The sequence below is a fragment of the Blennius ocellaris genome (assembly GCF_963422515.1).
Source record: "Blennius ocellaris genome assembly, chromosome: 11".
Classification (NCBI taxonomy): Eukaryota; Metazoa; Chordata; class Actinopteri; order Blenniiformes; family Blenniidae; genus Blennius; species Blennius ocellaris.
The window spans coordinates 29,855,131-29,875,130 of record NC_137660.1 but is presented as its reverse complement, the minus strand read 5'-3'; the positions used below and the strand labels follow the sequence as shown (position 1 = coordinate 29,875,130).

At 49.7% G+C, this 20,000-nt stretch overlaps 2 protein-coding genes across 2 annotated transcripts in view; both read right to left on the bottom strand.

Moving 5' to 3' along the window:
* Positions 1-12,844, bottom strand: part of LOC308136608 (transcriptional repressor CTCF-like) — a 26,570-nt gene extending 13,726 nt beyond the window's left edge. The window contains 7 exon segments of the mRNA XM_080505026.1: positions 97-259; positions 1,374-1,583; positions 2,029-2,208; positions 5,303-5,422; positions 5,492-5,637; positions 5,720-5,900; positions 12,711-12,844. Of these exon segments, the coding sequence (XP_080361152.1) occupies positions 97-259; positions 1,374-1,583; positions 2,029-2,208; positions 5,303-5,422; positions 5,492-5,637; positions 5,720-5,888 (988 nt within the window). The 5' untranslated portion in view covers positions 5,889-5,900; positions 12,711-12,844.
* Positions 12,845-18,842: 5,998 nt separating this feature from the next.
* Positions 18,843-20,000, bottom strand: part of LOC308136857 (rho family-interacting cell polarization regulator 1-like) — a 17,299-nt gene continuing 16,141 nt past the window's right edge. The window contains 2 exon segments of the mRNA XM_080505387.1: positions 18,843-19,370; positions 19,999-20,000. The exon segment at positions 19,999-20,000 is cut by the window's right edge and continues 89 nt beyond it. Coding sequence (XP_080361513.1) covers positions 19,273-19,370; positions 19,999-20,000 — 100 coding nt within the window. The 3' untranslated portion in view covers positions 18,843-19,272.

Here is a 20,000-nt window from a genome sequence, read left to right as displayed (position 1 = left end):
ATTTAGCAGGTATCAGGGTCTGCTAGCTCGCTAGCTCAGCGGCTCCCCGCGCCGTCGTCATGCACCACCCTCCTCACCTCCACCCTCAGCACCCACCTTTCTTCTTGATCTTGGTGGGTTTTGGAGGCTTCATGTTCCCCACCACCTTCTCAGCGTTGACCTCAGACAGCAGACCCTCCTGCTGCTCCTCCTCAAAGTCGTACACGCTCACGTCCATGTCCTTGTCTCCTTCCGCGTAACGCAGGCGACTCTTTTTGCCCTGAAACACAAGTTGGTTGAGCTAGGCTCAAGCTAGGCTCAAGCTAGGCTATAGCTAGGCTCCAGCTAGACTATAGCTAGGCTCCAGCTAGACTATAGCTAGGCTATAGCTAGGCTATAGCTATAGCTAGGCTATAGCTAGGCTATAGCTATAGCTAGGCTCAAGCTAGGCTATAGCTAGGCTCCAGCTAGACTATAGCTAGGCTATAGCTAGGCTATAGCTAGGCTCCAGCTAGACTATAGCTAGGCTATAGCTATAGCTAGGCTCCAGCTAGGCTCCAGCTAGACTATAGCTAGGCTCCAGCTAGACTATAGCTAGGCTCCAGCCAGGCTCCAGCCAGACTATAGCTAGGCTATAGCTAGGCTCCAGCCAGACTATAGCTAGGCTATAGCTAGGCTCCAGCTAGACTATAGCTAGGCTATAGCTATAGCTAGGCTCCAGCTAGGCTCCAGCTAGACTATAGCTAGGCTCCAGCTAGACTATAGCTAGGCTCCAGCCAGGCTCCAGCCAGACTATAGCTAGGCTCCAGCTAGGCTCCAGCCAGACTATAGCTAGGCTATAGCTAGGCTCCAGCCAGACTATAGCTAGGCTATAGCTAGGCTCCAGCCAGGCTCCAGCCAGGCTCCAGCTAGACTATAGCTAGGCTCCAGCTAGACTATAGCTAGACTATAGCTAGGCTATAGCTAGGCTCCAGCCAGGCTCCAGCTAGACTATAGCTAGGCTCCAGCTAGACTATAGCTAGGCTCCAGCTAGACTCCAGCTAGGCTCCAGCTAGGCTCCAGCTAGGCTCCAGCCAGGCTCCAGCTAGACTATAGCTAGGCTCCAGCTAGGCTCCAGCTAGACCCAGCTAGGCTCCAGCTAGGCTCCAGCCAGGCTCCAGCTAGACTATAGCCAGGCTCCAGCCAGGCTCCAGCTAGGCTCCAGCTAGGCTATAGCTAGGCTCCAGCTAGGCTATAGCTAGGCTCCAGCTAGGCTATAGCTAGGCTCCAGCTAGACTCCAGCTAGGCTATAGCCAGGCTCCAGCTAGGCTCCAGCTAGGCTATAGCTAGGCTCCAGCTAGGCTCGAGCTAGGCTATAGCTAGGCTCCAGCTAGGCTCCACCTCCTCAGCCTCACCTTTTTGGATCTCTTGATGATCCCGGAGGGGGGATGGTAGTCGGGGTCTTTAGACCAGCTGGAGTCGTCGTTGGGGGGCTGCATGGGCTCCTCCTCTCCTCCCACCAGCTGGTTCCCCACCTCGTCCTCCTCCTCCTCCTGGTGGACCCCCACCTCGTCCTCCTCCTGCTCCACCGTCTCCACCTCCCCGTTCGCCCCCACCTTCACCACCTGGACATCAGACCAGACCGTTGGTCCACCTCGTCTCCTAAACCGAGCTCTTCCTCTTCACACGTTGAACAAACAGCGTTTCCATGGAGTTCAGAGAATCGGGGTTGTACTGGGAGGATTACTGACAGCAGTAAGAACATTGGTTCCTTTACACAACGTAGCAAACGTTCAAAGAAGACATGAGAATCAAAGCTCAATGAAATCGCATCCAATTCCCACCTTTTCTTCAAACATTGGCCGGTTCTGGATGGGGGAAGTTTTGTAAAAGCAACTCATTTAGAAAGTAAGAGTTCATGAGACACTGGGTTTGGTTTCCAGTGTCAAGTCGTTAAATGTCTAAACGTCCAAGTAAAGAGGGAAGCTGCTGACATTGAACCGTTACAGATTGGACCTAAAGTCTCGTCGACGCGACCAAACAGTAGAGCGGACGTAGTATCTCCTCCACCTGGAAGCCCTCGGGCAGCGGCAGCGTGTGGCAGATGACGGGGTCTCCGTCCTTCGGCATGGCCGTGGCGTCCACGTAGGTGCCTTGCTGCAGGGCCTCCACGGTGGAGGCGGAGACGGGGACCTGGACCAGCTGGAGCTCCCCGAGGCCCAGCGCCGCCTGCTCCTCCATGTTCACCACCTGAGGACGGAGGACGGCCGGACGTTAGGGAGGGACAGCGTCACCCTGTTAGCACCGCCCTACGGTGGACTACACCCCCAAACCAGTCCAGGAACTCAGTTGGAACTTTTCACTGCAGCCCCTTTAGATTCGGGGCTGCCCAACATGAACCGGGCAGCCGGAGGCTCCCGACGGTCAAACCACCAAGAAAATCTAGAGTTTTAGTTTCTTTAAAGTCCTGGATTTCAGTGTGACGGTCCGTGACGTGGAAATACGTGTCGGTAACAACAAACCGGCGTGGCGCCAGAGTACTTCCAGATGAAACTGCTGCTAAAACGTGGCACCGAAGGTTTTGCTCCAATGCATTCCCCGAAACATTTGTCTTGTTTGTTGCGTATGTTCACAACTGCAGGACTCCAGGACCTGCGGTAAGACACTGACCCCCTTTGCCCCTTGATGTCAATCTGTGGTGTGAGTTCAAACCCACAACTGACCACTTTCTGTACCGTATTTCCCGCACTATAAGCGCACCTAAATACCTCAAATTTTCTTAAAAGCTGCCAGTGCGCCTTATATATGGACGATTGTTCTACTCCAGGCTGCTATTTGACAGCTGAACAACTAGAGGCTTTTATTTTGACAACTCTAACTTCGCAACCGGATCTTCAGAGCGGACGACACTCCGCACAACACATTCATCACTCATGGTTGCACACCAACATTCTAACAAACCAAAATAAACTAGATGAAATAATGACTCCCTAAACTGGGGAACAAAAACACATAAACACAATCAACACAACACCAAGCCCAACAACAACCCACAATAACCTCCAACAACACAAAACATGAATTTGTCGCTGCAAGGCATGATGGGACATCATGCCTTGCAGCGACAAATTCAACCTGAGCTCCTCAGTGCAGCCGATAGAAACTCCCATAATTCATTGCAGCTGTTTGTGGTGTTTTAAATGCAATTATTGGGGGTTCTATTTGGTTTGTGGTGTCGGTAATAATTGTGTTGTGTTGTGTTTTTGTTGCTTAGTTCATGTAGTTTAGTTTATTATTATTATTATTATTACTGGTAGTTGTAAGTTGTCAACCAGTAGTGAAGAAGGTTTTGTGTGTAGTGTCCTCCTGGCATAGGCTGCAGGTAGGACTATCAAAATAAAGCATGTGCACCTCTCTGGGTGTTAGAAGCAATGGAAAATGTAACTTAATGGCTTTGAGCTATAAAGGTTATGACCACTGGTCTATTCCATGCGCCTTATAGGGCGGTGCGCCTTATATATGAATGAAGTTGTAAATTATGTCAATCAATGTAGGTGCGCCTTATAGTCCGGTGCCTTATAGGGCAGAAAATACGGTACCCTGAAGGCTCGGAGGAGGATCCTGCTGGGCTGCAAGGATCCAGAACCTCCTGGATTTACACTCTGGGTCAGACACGTCAGGTCTTACATTACAGCTGGAAGAAAACCAGATACACAAAACATTCCACGACGTTTGGGATCCTCTTCTTGCCTATTTTCACAAGACGGATGCAGTTGAAATTGTACAACTGTATACTAATGATGTGTAAGGAAAGCTACTGGAGATCAGTGAATTACCCTACATCTTCGTGTGCATTTTGATGTGTTTCATTGTATTTGTGTTTCCTTTCACCCCGTCTGGCTTGTTCCATGTTGACCGTTTGGTTCAGGAGGAAGAAAAGAGGGAAAGACTACAGGTGATTTCCAACGGAACGTCGTTTAACTGAATGTTGAATAAACAAACCTTGTTTAAAACATTTGTCTTGTTCTTGAGGATTCAGGGCCGTTAGCCGGCTCCTTTCCGTGTCTCATGACCCGTGACCCCGGTTCTCTCATGGCCCCTGTTCTCTCATGGCCCGTGACCCCTGTTCTCTCATGACCCGTGACCCCGGTTCTCTCATGGCCCCTGTTCTCTCATGGCCCGTGACCCCTGTTCTCTCATGACCCGTGACCCCGGTTCTCTCATGGCCCCTGTTCTCTCATGGCCCGTGACCCCTGTTCTCTCATGGCCCGTGAACCCGGTTCTCTCATGACCCCTGTTCTCTCATGACCCGTGACCCCTGTTCTCTCATGACCCCTGTTCTCTCATGGCCCGTGACCCCTGTTCTCTCATGACCCGTGACCCCTGTTCTCTCATGACCCGTGACCCCTGTTCTCTCATGACCCCTGTTCTCTCATGACCCGTGACCCCTGTTCTCTCATGACCCGTGACCCCTGTTCTCTCATGACCCGTGACCCCAGTTCTCTCATGACCCGTGACCCCAGTTCTCTCATGACCCGTGACCCCTGTTCTCTCATGACCCGTGACCCCAGTTCTCTCATGACCCGTGACCCCAGTTCTCTCATGACCCGTGACCCCAGTTCTCTCATGACCCGTGACCCCAGTTCTCTCATGACCCGTGACCCCTGTTCTCTCATGACCCGTGACCCCAGTTCTCTCATGACCCATGAACCCTGTTCTCGCATGAACCCGGTTCTCTCATGACCCGTGAACCCTGTTCTCTCATGACCCGTGACCCCAGTTCTCTCATGACCCGTGACCCCTGTTCTCTCATGACGAGGATAGAACCTAACAGGCACTGATGCAGTTACAGAGTCTGATCTGATTACAAGTTCCAGTCCCAGTAACATCGTGGACGACGACGAGCATTTTGTGACTTTACTCAACTGACTTGATAGTTTGATTGATCAATTCACTGTTTTACCTTTATTGAATGTTGTTCTTTTTGTAAAGGATTGCTGTATTTAGCACCTGAACGTTGTGTTTTTTTTTATTTAAATGGACTTTATGATGAGATGGTCATTTCCAGGACTAAGAGTTAGTTTTGGTCAAAATATACATATTTCCACCGCGTATAATCTGCACCACAGCAAAGAAAAACTCAAAAGTGTAAATGTAAAGGTTATTATGTGTTTGAAACGGCTGTTGTAATGATCGATCGGCGCTCCCGATTCGTCGACGGGACGATTTATTCCCTCCGTCAGTTTTCCCGCCTTGAGAATTGCGTCGCCTCCAGGAGGTTTCTGGGACATTGACCAACACGCGTCTACACCTTGAGGATAAAAAAGGAGTTTTAACAACGGACCTGGAGCGTGATGATCTGCGTCTGGTCCACCGTGGTGACGGTAGCTTGGTGAGCGCCGCCCGCTACGCCTCCAACCACGCCCACCGTGGCCGACGGGCCTCCGACCGCGGCGTCGATCACCTGCACGGGGGGAAGGTCGTTTTAAACGGCGCCGTCAAGCACGGCGGCGCGTCTCGGCGGCGAGCTCACCTCCGTCTTCATCTGCAGGAGGGTCGGGTCCAACGAGTCCATGACCATCATCTCCACCCCCGCCCCCGCCCCCATGCTGACCCCCACCCCGGCCTCCATCAGCTGCTGCTGGGCCTGGGAGGCGACCACCATCCCCTCTCCGTGACCTGAAAGGCAGCATGAGCAGCAGGTCCATGGGTCCGCCGCCACCGTGACACTGAGCACGGAGGACACGTGGTGGACACCCACCTTGTTCCAGGACCACTCCGGCCTGTCCCTCCACCACGCCTCCAGCCTGGGCGGCCTGCTGCAGGAGGTCGGCCACCATGGCGTCCTGGCTGTGGACCGTCTGGATGGACGGGAAGTCTTTAGAGGGAAGCTCCACCACTCCGACCCCCTCTGTTGGCCCAACATCCATGCTGGGAGGGAACTGGAGGGAAACAAGCATCGAGCTGTTAGACTCGCATCCATCAGCACCACAATATATCAGACAATATCAGGTAACAGAGAATATACCACATCCATCAGCACCAGAATATACCACATCGATCAGGTAACAGAGAATATACCACATCAATCAGCACCAGAATAAACCACATCCATCAGCACCAGAATATACCACATCGATCAGGTAACAGAGAATATACCACATCAATCAGCACCAGAATAAACCACATCCATCAGCACCAGAATATACCACATCGATCAGCACCAGAATATATCAGACAATAGCAGGTAACAGGGAATAAACCACATCGATCAGCACCAGAATATACCACATCGATCAGGTAACAGGGAATAAACCACATCGATCAGCACCAGAATATTAGATTCAACTTTATTGTCATTACCAATGCAACGAAATGCAGTTTAGCATCTCACCAGAAGTGCAACATCGCAAGTAACAGATATTATATACACACTCACATATATAGATAATAAATAAATAGGGAACAGCGTGAAGTTGCTATTGCTAGAATTTATATTTACATGATATTACATTTAATGAACTAAATGCCATTAACGTGCTTTAACGGGGTGAGAGGTCAGTCGAGTGACAGCTCTATCTATATATATATATATATATATATACCAGACATTAGTTAACAGAGAATAAACCACATTGATCAGGTAACAGAGAATAAACCACATCAGTCCACTGGAACAACAGAACAACCACATGAAGGAAACACTGGATATGAACACTGGCTGGCTGAGCTCAAGCTAGTTTGACATGTTGTAGGTCTGAGAACACACACACACACACACACACACACACACACACACACACACACACACACACACACACACACACACACACACACACACACACACACACACACACACACACACACACACACACACACACACACACACACACACACACACACACTTCAAGGACAACGTTCTTCACACGACTATGAATTTTCCCGAAATACGACGTGTTTTGAGCATCTTGACTGCTGTATTTTCTGCACTATAAGGCACCGGATTACAAGGCACCGCACTATAAGGCACCGGATTACAAGGCACCGCACTATAAGGCACCGCACTATAAGGCACCGCACTATAAGGCACCAGATTATAAGGCGCACCTCCATCAATTGACATCATTTACAACTTCATTCATATATAAGGCGCACCGCATTATAAGGCACATGCAATAGACCAGTGGTCATAACCTTTATAGCTCAAAGCCATTAGGCTACATCTTCCACTGATTCTAACACCCGGAGAGGTGCACACGCTTTATTTTGATAGTCCTACCTGCAGCCTATGCCAGGAGGACACTACACACTAAACCTTCTTCACTACTGGTTGACAACTTACAACTACCGGTAATAAACTAAACTACATGAACTAAGCAACAACAACACAACACAACACAATTATGACCGACACCACAAACCAAATAGAACCCCCAATAATTGCATTTAAAACACCACAAACAGAAACTCCCATAATTCATTGCAGCTATCGGCTGCACTGAGGAGCTCAGGATGCAAGGCATGATGGGAATTCATGTTTTGTGTTGTTGGAGGTTATTGTGGGTTGTTGTTGGGCTTGGTGTTGTGTTGATTGTGTTTATGTGTTTTTGTTCCCCAGTTTAGGGAGTCATTATTTCATCTAGTTTATTTTGGTTTGTTAGAATGTTGGTGTGCAACCATGAGTGATGAAGGTGTTGTGTGGAGTGTCAAAATAAAAGCTTCTGGTTGTTCAGCTGTCAAATAGCAGTCTGGAGTAGAGCAATTCTTCCATATACAAGGCGCACCGGGCTATAAGGCGCACTGGCAGCTTTTGAGAACATTTGAGGTATTTAGGTGCCTTATAGTGCGGGAAATACGGTACTTTTAATTTCGTTGGCTGCAGACGAATCCGTCCAGACTCTGGACGGTCAGGGAGATGAACGACTGAATCCAGGCCTCAGTTCAACATCAAGGATGAGCCAAGACGTCCCCATACAGGAAGTCGTCCAGTCGGAGCACGGCGGTTACTAGTCAGCAGTTTGGACGAGTTCCATTTCTGTCTTTTATGCTCAATATTTGCTCGACACAAGTTTGCAATCTGACTGTTGCAACGGCATTCCAGCACTGTGCGTGTCAAAATATTTGCTCTGGATTGTGTCAGCAGGTCATATCTCTGTGTTCCGTCACAGCAGGTCAGGAGGTCAAAAGTCACAGACGAAGGACTAAAAAAAACTAAATAAGCTGCAGCGACGCTTGTGATCCACAAATGATGAAAACACTTTAAACTAATTCTGAGTCAGTTATTTGTCATTGAAGAGTAAAACCATGATCTACTGAAGCGTTGGTTTCAATCACTACCAGAATCCACACGGGAAAATCAAAAATGGAGGACGCAGGTTTAGTTGTTGATGTTATATGATGTCAATATATCCTCATTACGTGCATACAAACACACATTTCCTGCGTTTCATTTCCCCCCAGTGTGTCTTTGCCCCTACAAAGAGTGGTACAATGTAGGGTCGTGAACGAGCAGCGACGTCACGTCATTACAACAATAAAGGATGAAGAACGTAGAATCGCGGCTCAACTGGTGTCTGAAGCTGGGAGCTTCCTGTACCTTTCACAGTAAAAGCCCACAGTTCCAGGAGGTTCATTACAGACTTGTTGAGAGTGACGGAACATTCTAGTGAATCACACAACAACTACAGGACATTAAAGACACACCATCACACTCATGGTTCTAACAATCCACATCTCACACATTTATCTTCCATTTTAATAATGTGGAGCGATAAAGGAGCTGCAATGCATTATGGGAGTTTCTGTTTGTGGTGTTTTAAATGTAATTATCAGGGTTATGTTAGGTTTGTAGTGTTGCTAATTGTGTTTTTGTTGCTTAGTTCATGTAGTTTAGTTTATTAGTTGTAAGTCGTCAACCAGCAGTGAAGAAGGTTTAATGTGTAGTGTCTTCCTGTGGGACTGTCAAAATAAAAGACTGGTGTGTCGTGTCCTCCTGGTGTGGTCTTCCTGTGGGACTGTCAAAATAAAAGACTGGTGTGTCGTGTCCTCCTGGTGTGGTCTTCCTGTGGGACTGTCAAAATAAAAGACTGGTGTGTAGTGTCCTGGTGTGGTCTTCCTGTGGGACTGTCAAAATAAAAGACTGGTGTGTAGTGTCCTCCTGGTGTGGTCTTCCTGTGGGACTGTCAAAAAAAAAGACTGGTGTGTAGTGTCCTCCTGGCATGGTCTTCCTGGGGGACTGTCAAAATAAAAGACTGATGTGTAGTGTCCTCCTGGTGTGGTCTTCCTGGGGGACTGTCAAAATAAAAGACTCGTGTGTCGTGTCCTCCTGGCATGGTCTTCCTGTGGGACTGTCAAAATAAAAGACTGGTGTGTAGTGTCCTCCTGGCAGGGTCTTCCTGTGGGACTGTCAAAATAAAAGACTGGTGTGTAGTGTCCTCCTGGCAGGGTCTGCCTGTGGGACTGTCAAAATAAAAGACTGGTGTGTCGTGTCCTCCTGGCATGGTCTTCCTGTGGGACTGTCAAAATAAAAGACTGGTGTGTCGTGTCCTCCTGGTGTGGTCTTCCTGTGGGACTGTCAAAATAAAAGACTGGTGTGTAGTGTCCTCCTGGCATGGTCTTCCTGGGGGACTGTCAAAATAAAAGACTGGTGTGTAGTGTCCTCCTGGCATGGTCTTCCTGTGGGACTGTCAAAATAAAAGACTGGTGTGTCGTGTCCTCCTGGTATGGTCTTCCTGTGAGACTGTCAAAATAAAAGACTGGTGTGTCGTGTCCTCCTGGCATGGTCTTCCTGTGGGACTGTCAAAATAAAAGACTGATGTGTCGTGTCCTCCTGGCATGGCCTTCCTGTGGGACTGTCAAAATAAAATGTCTGCGGCTCTCTGACTGTAGCGTTCAGTGGGAACCGGGACCAAATGGCTCTGTGAGCGTTAAAGGTTAACGACCTCTGGTCTAGATGAAGATGCGTCTCGGTTCTTGACAGAACCACATAAGGTATACGCTCAGAACACAGACATCCCAGTACCAGAAGAGGAACCGGTTGTACACAGAGTACACCACGCTGACCTCGGGAATCCCCGCAGAGCGTTGGTGATACAGTCGGACCAACACGTTGTAAATAAAGACGCCAGACTGTACAATGCAGTCAGTCCTGAGTGAGACGTCCAGGTGATCAGTTCCCTTGGAGTGCAGTCCCTGACTACATTGTGCCATGATGTTAACGTTGGGCCAGACCCATCCGTCCAGGAGGAGAGGGTACTTTCCCTCGCAGCAAAGGTCAGGGTATTATAAAGCCTCTGGTGACCTCCGTCTGTCAGACCAGGTAAGACACACGTAGGGTCCAGCTGGATTGGGATATTGAAAATAGAACACAGTACATTTATAACGCTGGACCAACATCGCTATACATTTAAAACTATACAATATAGTTTTAAAGTGTTTTTGACGCATTGACAACCGTCCAGTGGGAGGACGGTTCTGTACAGTCTGTCTTCTGGCACCGTCAACCCGTCCAGCAGCGTTTAATCATTTTAGGACAGTAGAGCAGCTGTCCCCTCGTGGCACCGCCATCCATCCATCCAGCAGTAGTTCTGGTCTGTATAGTCTGTCTTCTCGTGCTGTCAACCCATCCAGCAGTGTTTTGTTATTTTAGAATAGTAAAGAAGCTGTCCCCTCGTGGCACCGCCATCCATCCATCCATCCATCCATCCACCCAGCTGTGGTTGTGGTCTGTATAGTCTGTCCTCTCGTGGCACCGCCATCCACCCAGCAGTAGTTCTGGTCTGTATAGTCTGTCTTCTCGTGCTGTCAACCCATCCAGCAGTGTTTTGTTATTTTAGAATAGTAAAGAAGCTGTCCCCTCGTGGCACCGCCATCCATCCATCCATCCATCCATCCACCCAGCTGTGGTTGTGGTCTGTATAGTCTGTCCTCTCGTGGCACCGCCATCCACCCAGCAGTAGTTCTGGTCTGTATAGTCTGTCTTCTCGTGCTGTCAACCCATCCAGCAGTGTTTTGTTATTTTAGAATAGTAAAGAAGCTGTCCCCTCGTGGCACCGCCATCCATCCATCCATCCATCCATCCAGCAGTAGTTCTGGTCTGTATAGTCTGTCTTCTCGAGCTGTCAACCCATCCAGCAGTGTTTTATTATTTTAGAACAGTAGAGCAGCTGTCCCCTCGGCACTGCCATCCATCCATCCATCCATCCATCCAGCAGTGTTTTATTATTTTAGAACAGTAGAGCAGCTGTCCCCTCGTGGCACCGCCATCCATCCACCCATCCATCCACCCAGCTGTGGTTCTGGTCTGTATAGTCTGTCTTCTCATGCTGTCAACCCATCCAGCAGTGTTTTATTATTTTAGAATAGTAAAGAAGCTGTCCCCTCGGCACTGCCATCCATCCACCCACCCATCCAGCAGTGGTTGTGGTCTGTAGAGTCTGTCCCCTCGTGGCACCGCCATCCATCCATCCATCCAGCAGTAGTTCTGGTCTGTATAGTCTGTCTTCTCGAGCTGTCAACCCGTCCAGCAGTGTTTTATTATTTTAGAACAGTAGAGCAGCTGTCCCCTCGGCACTGCCATCCATCCATCCAGCAGTGGTGGTTGTGGTCTGTATAGTCTGTCCCCTCGTGGCACCGCCATCCATCCAGCAGTGTTTTATTATTTTAGAACAGTAAAGAAGCTGTCCCCTCGTGGCACCGCCATCCATCCATCCACCCACCCATCCAGCAGTGGTTGTGGTCTGTAGAGTCTGTCCCCTCGTGGCACCGCCATCCAGCCAGCCAGCAGTGTTTTTGTAGCTCTCCCAGCAGAGTCGTAGAGGGAGCTCTCTCTCTGCTGTACCATCTCTGCGGCTAAGAGGCTGTAAGTGGGCTTAGGACAGGAGACAGGCGGGGGACGAGAGCAGCAGCAGGCGGGAGACCATAGCGGAGCCCCGGGCACGGGGGAGAGGAGCTGACGGTGGATCTTCCGGAGGAGGACGTGAAGGAGGACTTCTTCATGTCATTGGGATCTTCAAGGATTTTTTTTTTTTTTTTTTTTTATGTCGCTCATTTTTCCCGTATTAGCTTTTAGCACATTTCTGTGTGTAATTCTCAACTACACGACTTGGCGTTCACCCAATAACTGCACCCATTTACCAGTTAAATGTAATTTAAAATGTCGTTTTCGGTGTTTTACTGTGGCCACTGTTTTTAAATGTTTCAGATATTAGTTCGAGGTGCCGAAGGTGTAGGCCTCAAGCCTGAGCTAGGCTAACTAGCGAGCTAACGCTAGCCGCTCGATTTATTCACAATTCGTTCCGTGACAGGCTTAAAACTATCTTTTAAGTTGATTTTATTCATTTATAATGTGCTGCAGACTGTTTTCCATTGTTCTGGTGGAGACGGCCGGCTCAGGGCGGACACATTAGCGCCTAGCTGCTAACGTTAGCTCGTGGCTAATAACTTCATGGCGCCACTTCCATTAAAGACGGAAACAAAGAGAAAATGGACGCCTCGGCCTCAGCTCTCCCACACGGCCACTAAAACTGTCCCCGCGAGCACCCACACCTCCGCGGGCACACGCCGACACACCCGGCCCGCTCCGAGTTTGATCCCAACTCGGGCTATTTGTACGCATTTTGACTGGGTTTTCGACAACGATAGAGGGAGACAAACACTCTCCGACGGAGCTGCCCGGGACCGGAGCCCCATCGTGACACCTAGAGGCCGATTAAAGACCCTGCAAACAGGGGGAAAAAGTACCGGGCGCTTACCCGTGCGGGGTGTTGCTGCTCCCGCGGAACTCGACCGGCAGCACTCGGTCCGTGCGACAAAGTTGCGGCGGCCGCGAAGAAGTACGGGCTTGTGGGCAGTTTGTTTTAATCCCTCTCCTTTAGCAGAATAGCTGGGACCACAAAATGGCAGTTGGGCGCTCAGTGCGCCTGTGCGGCCGCTGGGGGGTGGTGTCGAAGCGGCTGCACCGCCGCTGATTGGCCGCTGGGGGGTGGTGTCGTAGCGGCCTGCACCGCCGCTGATTGGCCGCTGGGGGGTGGTGTCGTAGCGGCTTGCACCGCCGCTGGTTGGCCGCTGGGGGCGCTATAACGTCCACCAGGAGGCGGGGGCGGCGGGGCGGCGGCTTCTTCATTCTCACCGTGATTTAAAAAATAAATCACCTTTATTTATAAAGAGGACCGCCTCTTTAAAAACGTTTTAAATACAAAGTGACTTGACAGGAAACACGTTTTCAACCTGAATTAAAAGCTATATAATAATATAAAAATATTAAAATGTAAATCATATGAGGAATTAAAACCAGAGAGCGTCACCTTCAGTTATCTTCATGTCTTTGTGTTGATTCATTTCAGACAAGATACAAAAAAAGAAATGCAGAACAACAAAACACACACAATCATATATGATAATAATATATACACACATGTATAATTCAACATCTGAAAATCAAATGTGAATCTGGAGGAGCATTTTGAAAGGAGGGTAGATTATTATTATTTAGTTTGTCGTCCTGAGTTTTGGGATCAACAAAAACATGCACGAGGATTAAAAATCAGCTTCTTCACCAAACTGCTGTCGGTCACTCATGAAGAAAAACTGAATTTACTCATCTGTATTATGATTGTACACCCGTTTTGTGTATATTTCTGTTGCACAATTAAATCATTGTAAAACCTTTGATTTAGTGACTAAATGGCCTCGTTCAGCTCACCTGCAATCCCCTCGCCGACCGGCAGGGGGCGACGATCGCCGCTAGAACCGTTGTTGTGGATTATAATGGTTTATTTATTTCTCTATCAGACACCACGCGGAGGAAATAATCCAAACAAAAGGGAAATCATGGATATTATCGTGTAGACTGTCCGTGGAAACAAACATCTCACACACACACACACAGTGAGGGTTTCAAATGAAGACGTCATATTTATTTTCCTCGTCCAGCCGATGACGTCACGTCATCAACAGCCGCTCCAGGTGGGGGGAGAAAAACACGCAACAGGACCGTCAAACCATTAATAACGGAAACATATATTTTCTTCTCCTACAAATCTGCCTCAAACATTCATAACAGGTTTATTATCCTATTATTATTATTTATTATCCACTTGAGTTCCAAACCAACAGAAAGGCCAGTGAAGTGGTGCAACAGGAACTTTTAGATTAACTTATAGGCCAATCAAATGTCAAACATCAGAACCGTCTCACTTCAGGTCCAACCAGCTGTTGACCAGCTGTTGACCAGCTGTTAACCACCAAGAACACTGAATATTGTTTAACACGTTTTCTAAAAGACTCAGAGCATCAACATTCACCTCAAAGTCCCAACGTCAGGGTGAGACTGTGGACACCTGGAGACTATGGACACATGGACACCTGGAGACTATGGACACCTGAGGACTGTGGACACATGGACACTGTGGACACCTGGAGACTGTGGACACCTGGAGACTGTGGACACCTGAGGACTGTGGACACCTGGAGACTGTGGACACCTTAAGACTATGGACACATGGGGACTGTGGACACATGGAGACTGTGGACACGAGGACTGTGGACACATGGAGACTGTGGACACATGAGGACTGTGGACACCTGGAGACTGGACACATGGAGACTGTGGACACCTGGAGACTGTGGACACATGAGGACTGTGGACACCTGGAGACTGTGGACACATGGAGACTGTGGACACCTGGAGACTGTGGACACATGAGGACTGTGGACACCTGGAGACTGTGGACACATGGAGACTGTGGACACATGAGGACTGTGGACACCTGGAGACTGTGGACACATGACTGTGGACACCTGGAGACTGTGGACACATGGAGACTGTGGGCACATGAGGACTGTGGACACCTGAGGACTGTGGACACCTGGAGACTGTGGGCACCTGAGGACTGTGGACACCTGAAGACTATGGACACATGGGGACTGTGGACACATGGAGACTGTGGACACGAGGACTGTGAACACATGGGGACTGTGGATACATGGAGACTGTGGACACATGAGGACTGTGGACACCTGGAGACTGTGGACACATGGAGACTGTGGGCACATAAGGACTGTGGACACCTGGAGACTGTGGGCACCTGAGGACTGTGGACACCTGAAGACTATGGACACATGGGGACTGTGGACACATGGAGACTGTGGACACGAGGACTGTGAACACATGGGGACTGTGGACACATGGAGACTGTGGACACATGAGGACTGTGGACACCTGGAGACTGTGGACACCTGGAGACTGTGGACACATGAGGACTGTGGACACATGAGGACTGTGGACACCTGGAGACTGTGGACACCTGGATCCCCCTGTGTTTTCTCTGAAATGGTTCCACTCTGATATTCAGAAAGTTTCTCTTCCCAAATTTGCCAAAACATGTTTCAAAAGCATTTTATTGTTTAAATCTTGAAGGTTTGTCACATTTTTAATGTTTTAATCACATTTACAGTTGATCAAAGCCAAAACACTAAAAGTGTCAAAGCAGCTGGACGTTCTGAGGCACTTCGTTCTGTTTGTTCCTTAAAATGAATCCAAAACATCTTTTAGTGGAAAACGATCCTGATCCTGTCCTGAAGGAGTGAGACAGTGAGGAGTGAGACAGTGAGGAGTGAGACAGTGAGGAGTGAGACAGTGAAGGAGTGAGACAGTGAGACAGTGAGGAGTGAGACAGTGAGGAGTGAGACAGGGAGACACTGAGGAGTGAGGAGTGAGACAGGGAGACACTGAGGAGTGAGACAGGGAGACAGTGAGGAGTGAGACAGTGAAGGAGTGAGACAGTGAGGAGTGAGACAGGGAGACACTGAGGAGTGAGACAGTGAAGGAGTGAGACAGTGAGGAGTGACACAGGGAGACACTGAGGAGTGAGACAGTGAAGGAGTGAGACACTGAGGAGTGAGACAGTGAAGGAGTGAGACACTGAGGAGTGAGACAGGGAGACAGTGAGGAGTGAGACAGGGAGACAGTGAGGAGTGAGACACTGAGGAGGAAGAAGGAGCAGGAGGAGGAGGAGGAGAAGAAGGAGCAAGAGGAGGAGGAGGAGCAGAACGAGGAGGAAGAGGAGGAGGAGGAAGAGCAGGAGGAAGAGCAGGAGGAGGAGCAGGAGGAGCAGGAGGAGAAAGGAGGAGAAAGGAGGAGAAAGGAGGAGGAGAAAGAAGGAGCAAGAGGAGGAGGAGGAGCAGCAGGAGGAGGAAGAGGAGGAGGAGGAGCAGCAGGAGGAGAAAGGAGGAGGAGAAAGAAGGAGAAAGAAGGAGGAGAAAGGAGGAGGAGAAAGGAGGAGGAGCAGGAGGAGAAAGGAGGAGAAAGGAGGAGAAAGGAGGAGAAAGGAGGAGGAGCAGGAGGAGAAAGGAGGAGAAAGGAGGAGAAAGGAGGAGGAGCAGGAGGAGAAAGGAGGAGAAAGGAGGAGGAGCAGGAGGAGAAAGGAGGAGGAGCAGGAGGAGAAAGGAGGAGAAAGAAGGAGGAGCAGGAGGAGAAAGAAGGAGGAGAAAGGAGGAGCAGGAGGAGAAAGGAGGAGGAGAAAGGAGGAGGAGCAGGAGGAGAAAGGAGGAGAAAGGAGGAGAAAGGAGGAGAAAGAAGGAGGAGCAGGAGGAGAAAGGAGGAGGAGCAGGAGGAGAAAGGAGGAGGAGAAAGAAGGAGGAGCAGGAGGAGGAGCAGGAGGAGAAAGGAGGAGCAGGAGGAGAAAGGAGGAGAAAGAAGGAGGAGCAGGAGGAGAAAGCAGGAGGAGAAAGCAGGAGGAGAAAGAAGGAGGCCACAGTGTCTGATCAGAATCAGGATTAAAAAATCATCCAAGTTTCTCCATTTTGACATTTTTCATCAACTTCAGTCTGTAAATCACCAGAATATGATTCTTTATATAATAATTCTTCAACTTCTCCTACTTCAGACTTCAAACCAAGTTACTTCCACTAGTTACACGTTGTAATCTGATACTGCAGTGATTTAAATCATAAAATCTTCCTCAGATTGTAAAAGAATAAAGTTTATAGTTATAATGACCAGAGAGTGGAAACATCCACATCGAGTGCTCACAGGGTCACTGCTGCTGGGGTAGTGAGTAACTAAGTAGTAGTTAGTTACTCACTACTCCAGCAGTAGTGAGTAACTAAGTAGTAGTTAGTTACTCACTACTCCAGCAGTAGTGAGTAACTAAGTAGTAGTTACTACAGCATTCATGTGTTTCTTCGTTGGGCTCTCAGAAGATAAACCAGAAGATCCAGAGTTCAGTCAGTGAGTCTGTAGGAGCTGCTGCACCTCCTGCTCCTCCTCCTCCTCCTGCTGCACCTCCTGCTGCTCATCCTCCTGCTCCTCATCCTCCTCCTGCTGCACCTCCTGCTGCTCATCCTCCTGCTCCTCATCCTCCTGCTGCTCCCCCCGCTCCTCCTCCTGCTCCTCCCCCCCCTCCTCCTCCTCTCTCCTCCCCCTGCTCCTCCTCCTGCTCCCCCCCCTCCTCCTCCAGCAGCAGCAGGGTCACCAGGAGGTCAGAGGTCATCTCCCAGCAGGGGAGGAGGGGGAGGAGGAAGAGGAGGAAGAGGAGGAAGAGTCTCATGTTTCCTCTGGATGAATCTCAGAGTTCAGTCATGCTTTTATTTTCTTTCTTTCAGTCCGGGAGCGACGACTTCCTGTTGAGCTTCAGCCGCCGGCGTGGAGGCGGCGCCCGCTGCTCTCGCTCTGCGTCGTCGGGGTCAAAGGTCACGACCTCCTTCTCAAGTCTTTCAAGAGTTTGTTCTGCTTTCATGTCACGTCACCGCGACTTCCTCTGCCTTCAAAATAAAGCAACAGTGACTGAAGTTTCACCAACGGTCTCAAGGGAAAACGGACTTCAGGGTTTCTGTTTCCATGACAACGGCGCCGGAGCCACTGACAACGCAACTGTTTTGAAAATGCTCCGTCTCCATGGAAACGGCGACGGCAGTCACCAGTAGTTCTGCACATGCTCAGTAGAGACGACCAGGACAACGTCGCCCTCCAGTGTCGCGACTCCCAGTTCACATTCTCCCGGGACTTGGTGCTTTTATTTTGACATGTCACCGTGATAGCGACTGTTCTCTGGGCCCCCACAGCGCCCCCAGTGGCTGCACAGTCAAACTGCATCATTCTCAGCCTCTGCTGTTTCCACGGAAACGCTGTTTTAAAAAAAAACTTTGACACGTAAACAAAAAACTTTTCTAAAAGGCAAAAAGTGATGTTTTCACGTGAAATGAGGATTTAAAAGAGAAAAACACGTCTGAAGAAACAAACACAACTTTTATAAAACATTCCCACAACGAAACGACTCATAGAAAGTTTAGGTTTTCATATAAAAACTGGATCAAGTTGCATTTATAACAGAATCTTTTCTAGAATTGTTCTGGATTTAAAGCAACTTGTGTGATTTTTTTTCATTTGGACCTGAGCGGTGGAAGGATTTTACTGCTTTGAACTTTTTAACAGTTTGTTGTGGTTTTACACATTCTCTTACTTAAATGTTTTCCCTTTTCTCATTTGTCGTGTTTAGTTTGTTTGTTTAGTCAGTTGAGCTGTTTTAAAAAAAAAATTCTATTAAAGCAAATGAAACAGTTTCAGTTAATTAACAGTTTTTAGCAACGTTCACCTTCTTGAGCTGTTTAACAGCTTCAATGTAACTTTTCCTTCTTTTCTTTGAAGTTTTTCTTTGTGTTTAATCATTCTCATGTCAGTAAGAAGTTAATATAATGTGAGGTTGATACTTTTGTCCCACACATCTCTGGTTCGACCGGAGTCCTTCTGAAAGACAGGAAATTCAAAATAAAATATATATATATATATATTTATATTTATATAAATAAATAAGATTGAGCGGAAGCTTCATTCTCCCTCCAGGACGTGGAGCAACAGATCAAAGAGTTCAAAGAAGAAGAACACAGAGTTGCACAATATTTATCGTCTCTTATAAAGAGACTGGAAAAGCAGCAGGTGGTAAAAAGAAAAGTTTCACAGCTGAGAGTCGCTGGGATGAACGAGTGAATCTGGGATGAACGAGTGAATCTGGTGGAAGAATAAAGGCGCCTGAAAGCACATCATGTTGTCCAGTGTGAAACCTGAACGTCTGTAGGGAGGGTGCGAGGGTGTGTGTAGGGAGGGTGAGAGGGTGTGTGTAGGGAGGATGAGAGGGTGTGTGTAGGGAGGGTGAGAGGGTGTGTGTAGGGAGGGTGAGAGGGTGTGTGTAGGGAGGGTGAGAGGGTGTGTGTAGGGAGGGTGAGAGGGTGTGTGTAGGGAGGGTGAGAGGGTGTGTGTAGGGAGGGTGAGAGGGTGTGTGTAGGGAGGGTGAGAGGGTGAGAGGGTGAGCAGCGGGGTCAGAAGGCGGTGCTCGCCATGCTCCCTGGAGCGAAGATCCTGGGCAGCCCGTCCTGAGACGTCTCCACATGCCTGTGCGCCATCTTGCCCTCCTCGCCTGGAGGACACAGGAGGAACCAGTGAGGGACGAGGGACCCCCCCCCAGAGGACAGTGACGCCCCCCAGAGGACGGCGACGCCCCCTGTAGGACGGCTCCGCCCCCCAGAGGACAGAGGTGTCCCCCCGGAGGACGGTGACGCCCCCCCGGAGGACGGCTCCACCCCCCAGGGGACGGCGGCACCCCCCAGAGGACGGTGACGCCCCCCAGAGGACGGCTCCGCCCCCCAGAGGACAGAGGTGTCCCCCCGGAGGACGGCGACGCCCCCCCGGAGGACGGCGACGCCCCCCGGAGGACGGCTCCACCCCCCAGAGGACGGCGACACCCCCCAGAGGACAGTGACGCCCCCCAGAGGATGGCGACACCCCCCAGAGGACAGTGACGCCCCCCAGAGGATGGCGACGCCCCCCAGAGGACAGTGACGCCCCCTGTAGGACGGCTCCACCCCCCAGAGGACAGTGACGCCCCCCCCGTAGGACTGCGACGCCCCTCGGAGGACGGCTCCACCCCCCAGAGGACGGCGACGCCCCCCAGAGGACAGTGACGCCCCCTGTAGGATGGCTCCGCCCCCTGTAGGACGGCTCCGCCCCCCAGAGGACGGCTCCGCCCCCCAGACGTCCTGTCTTACCC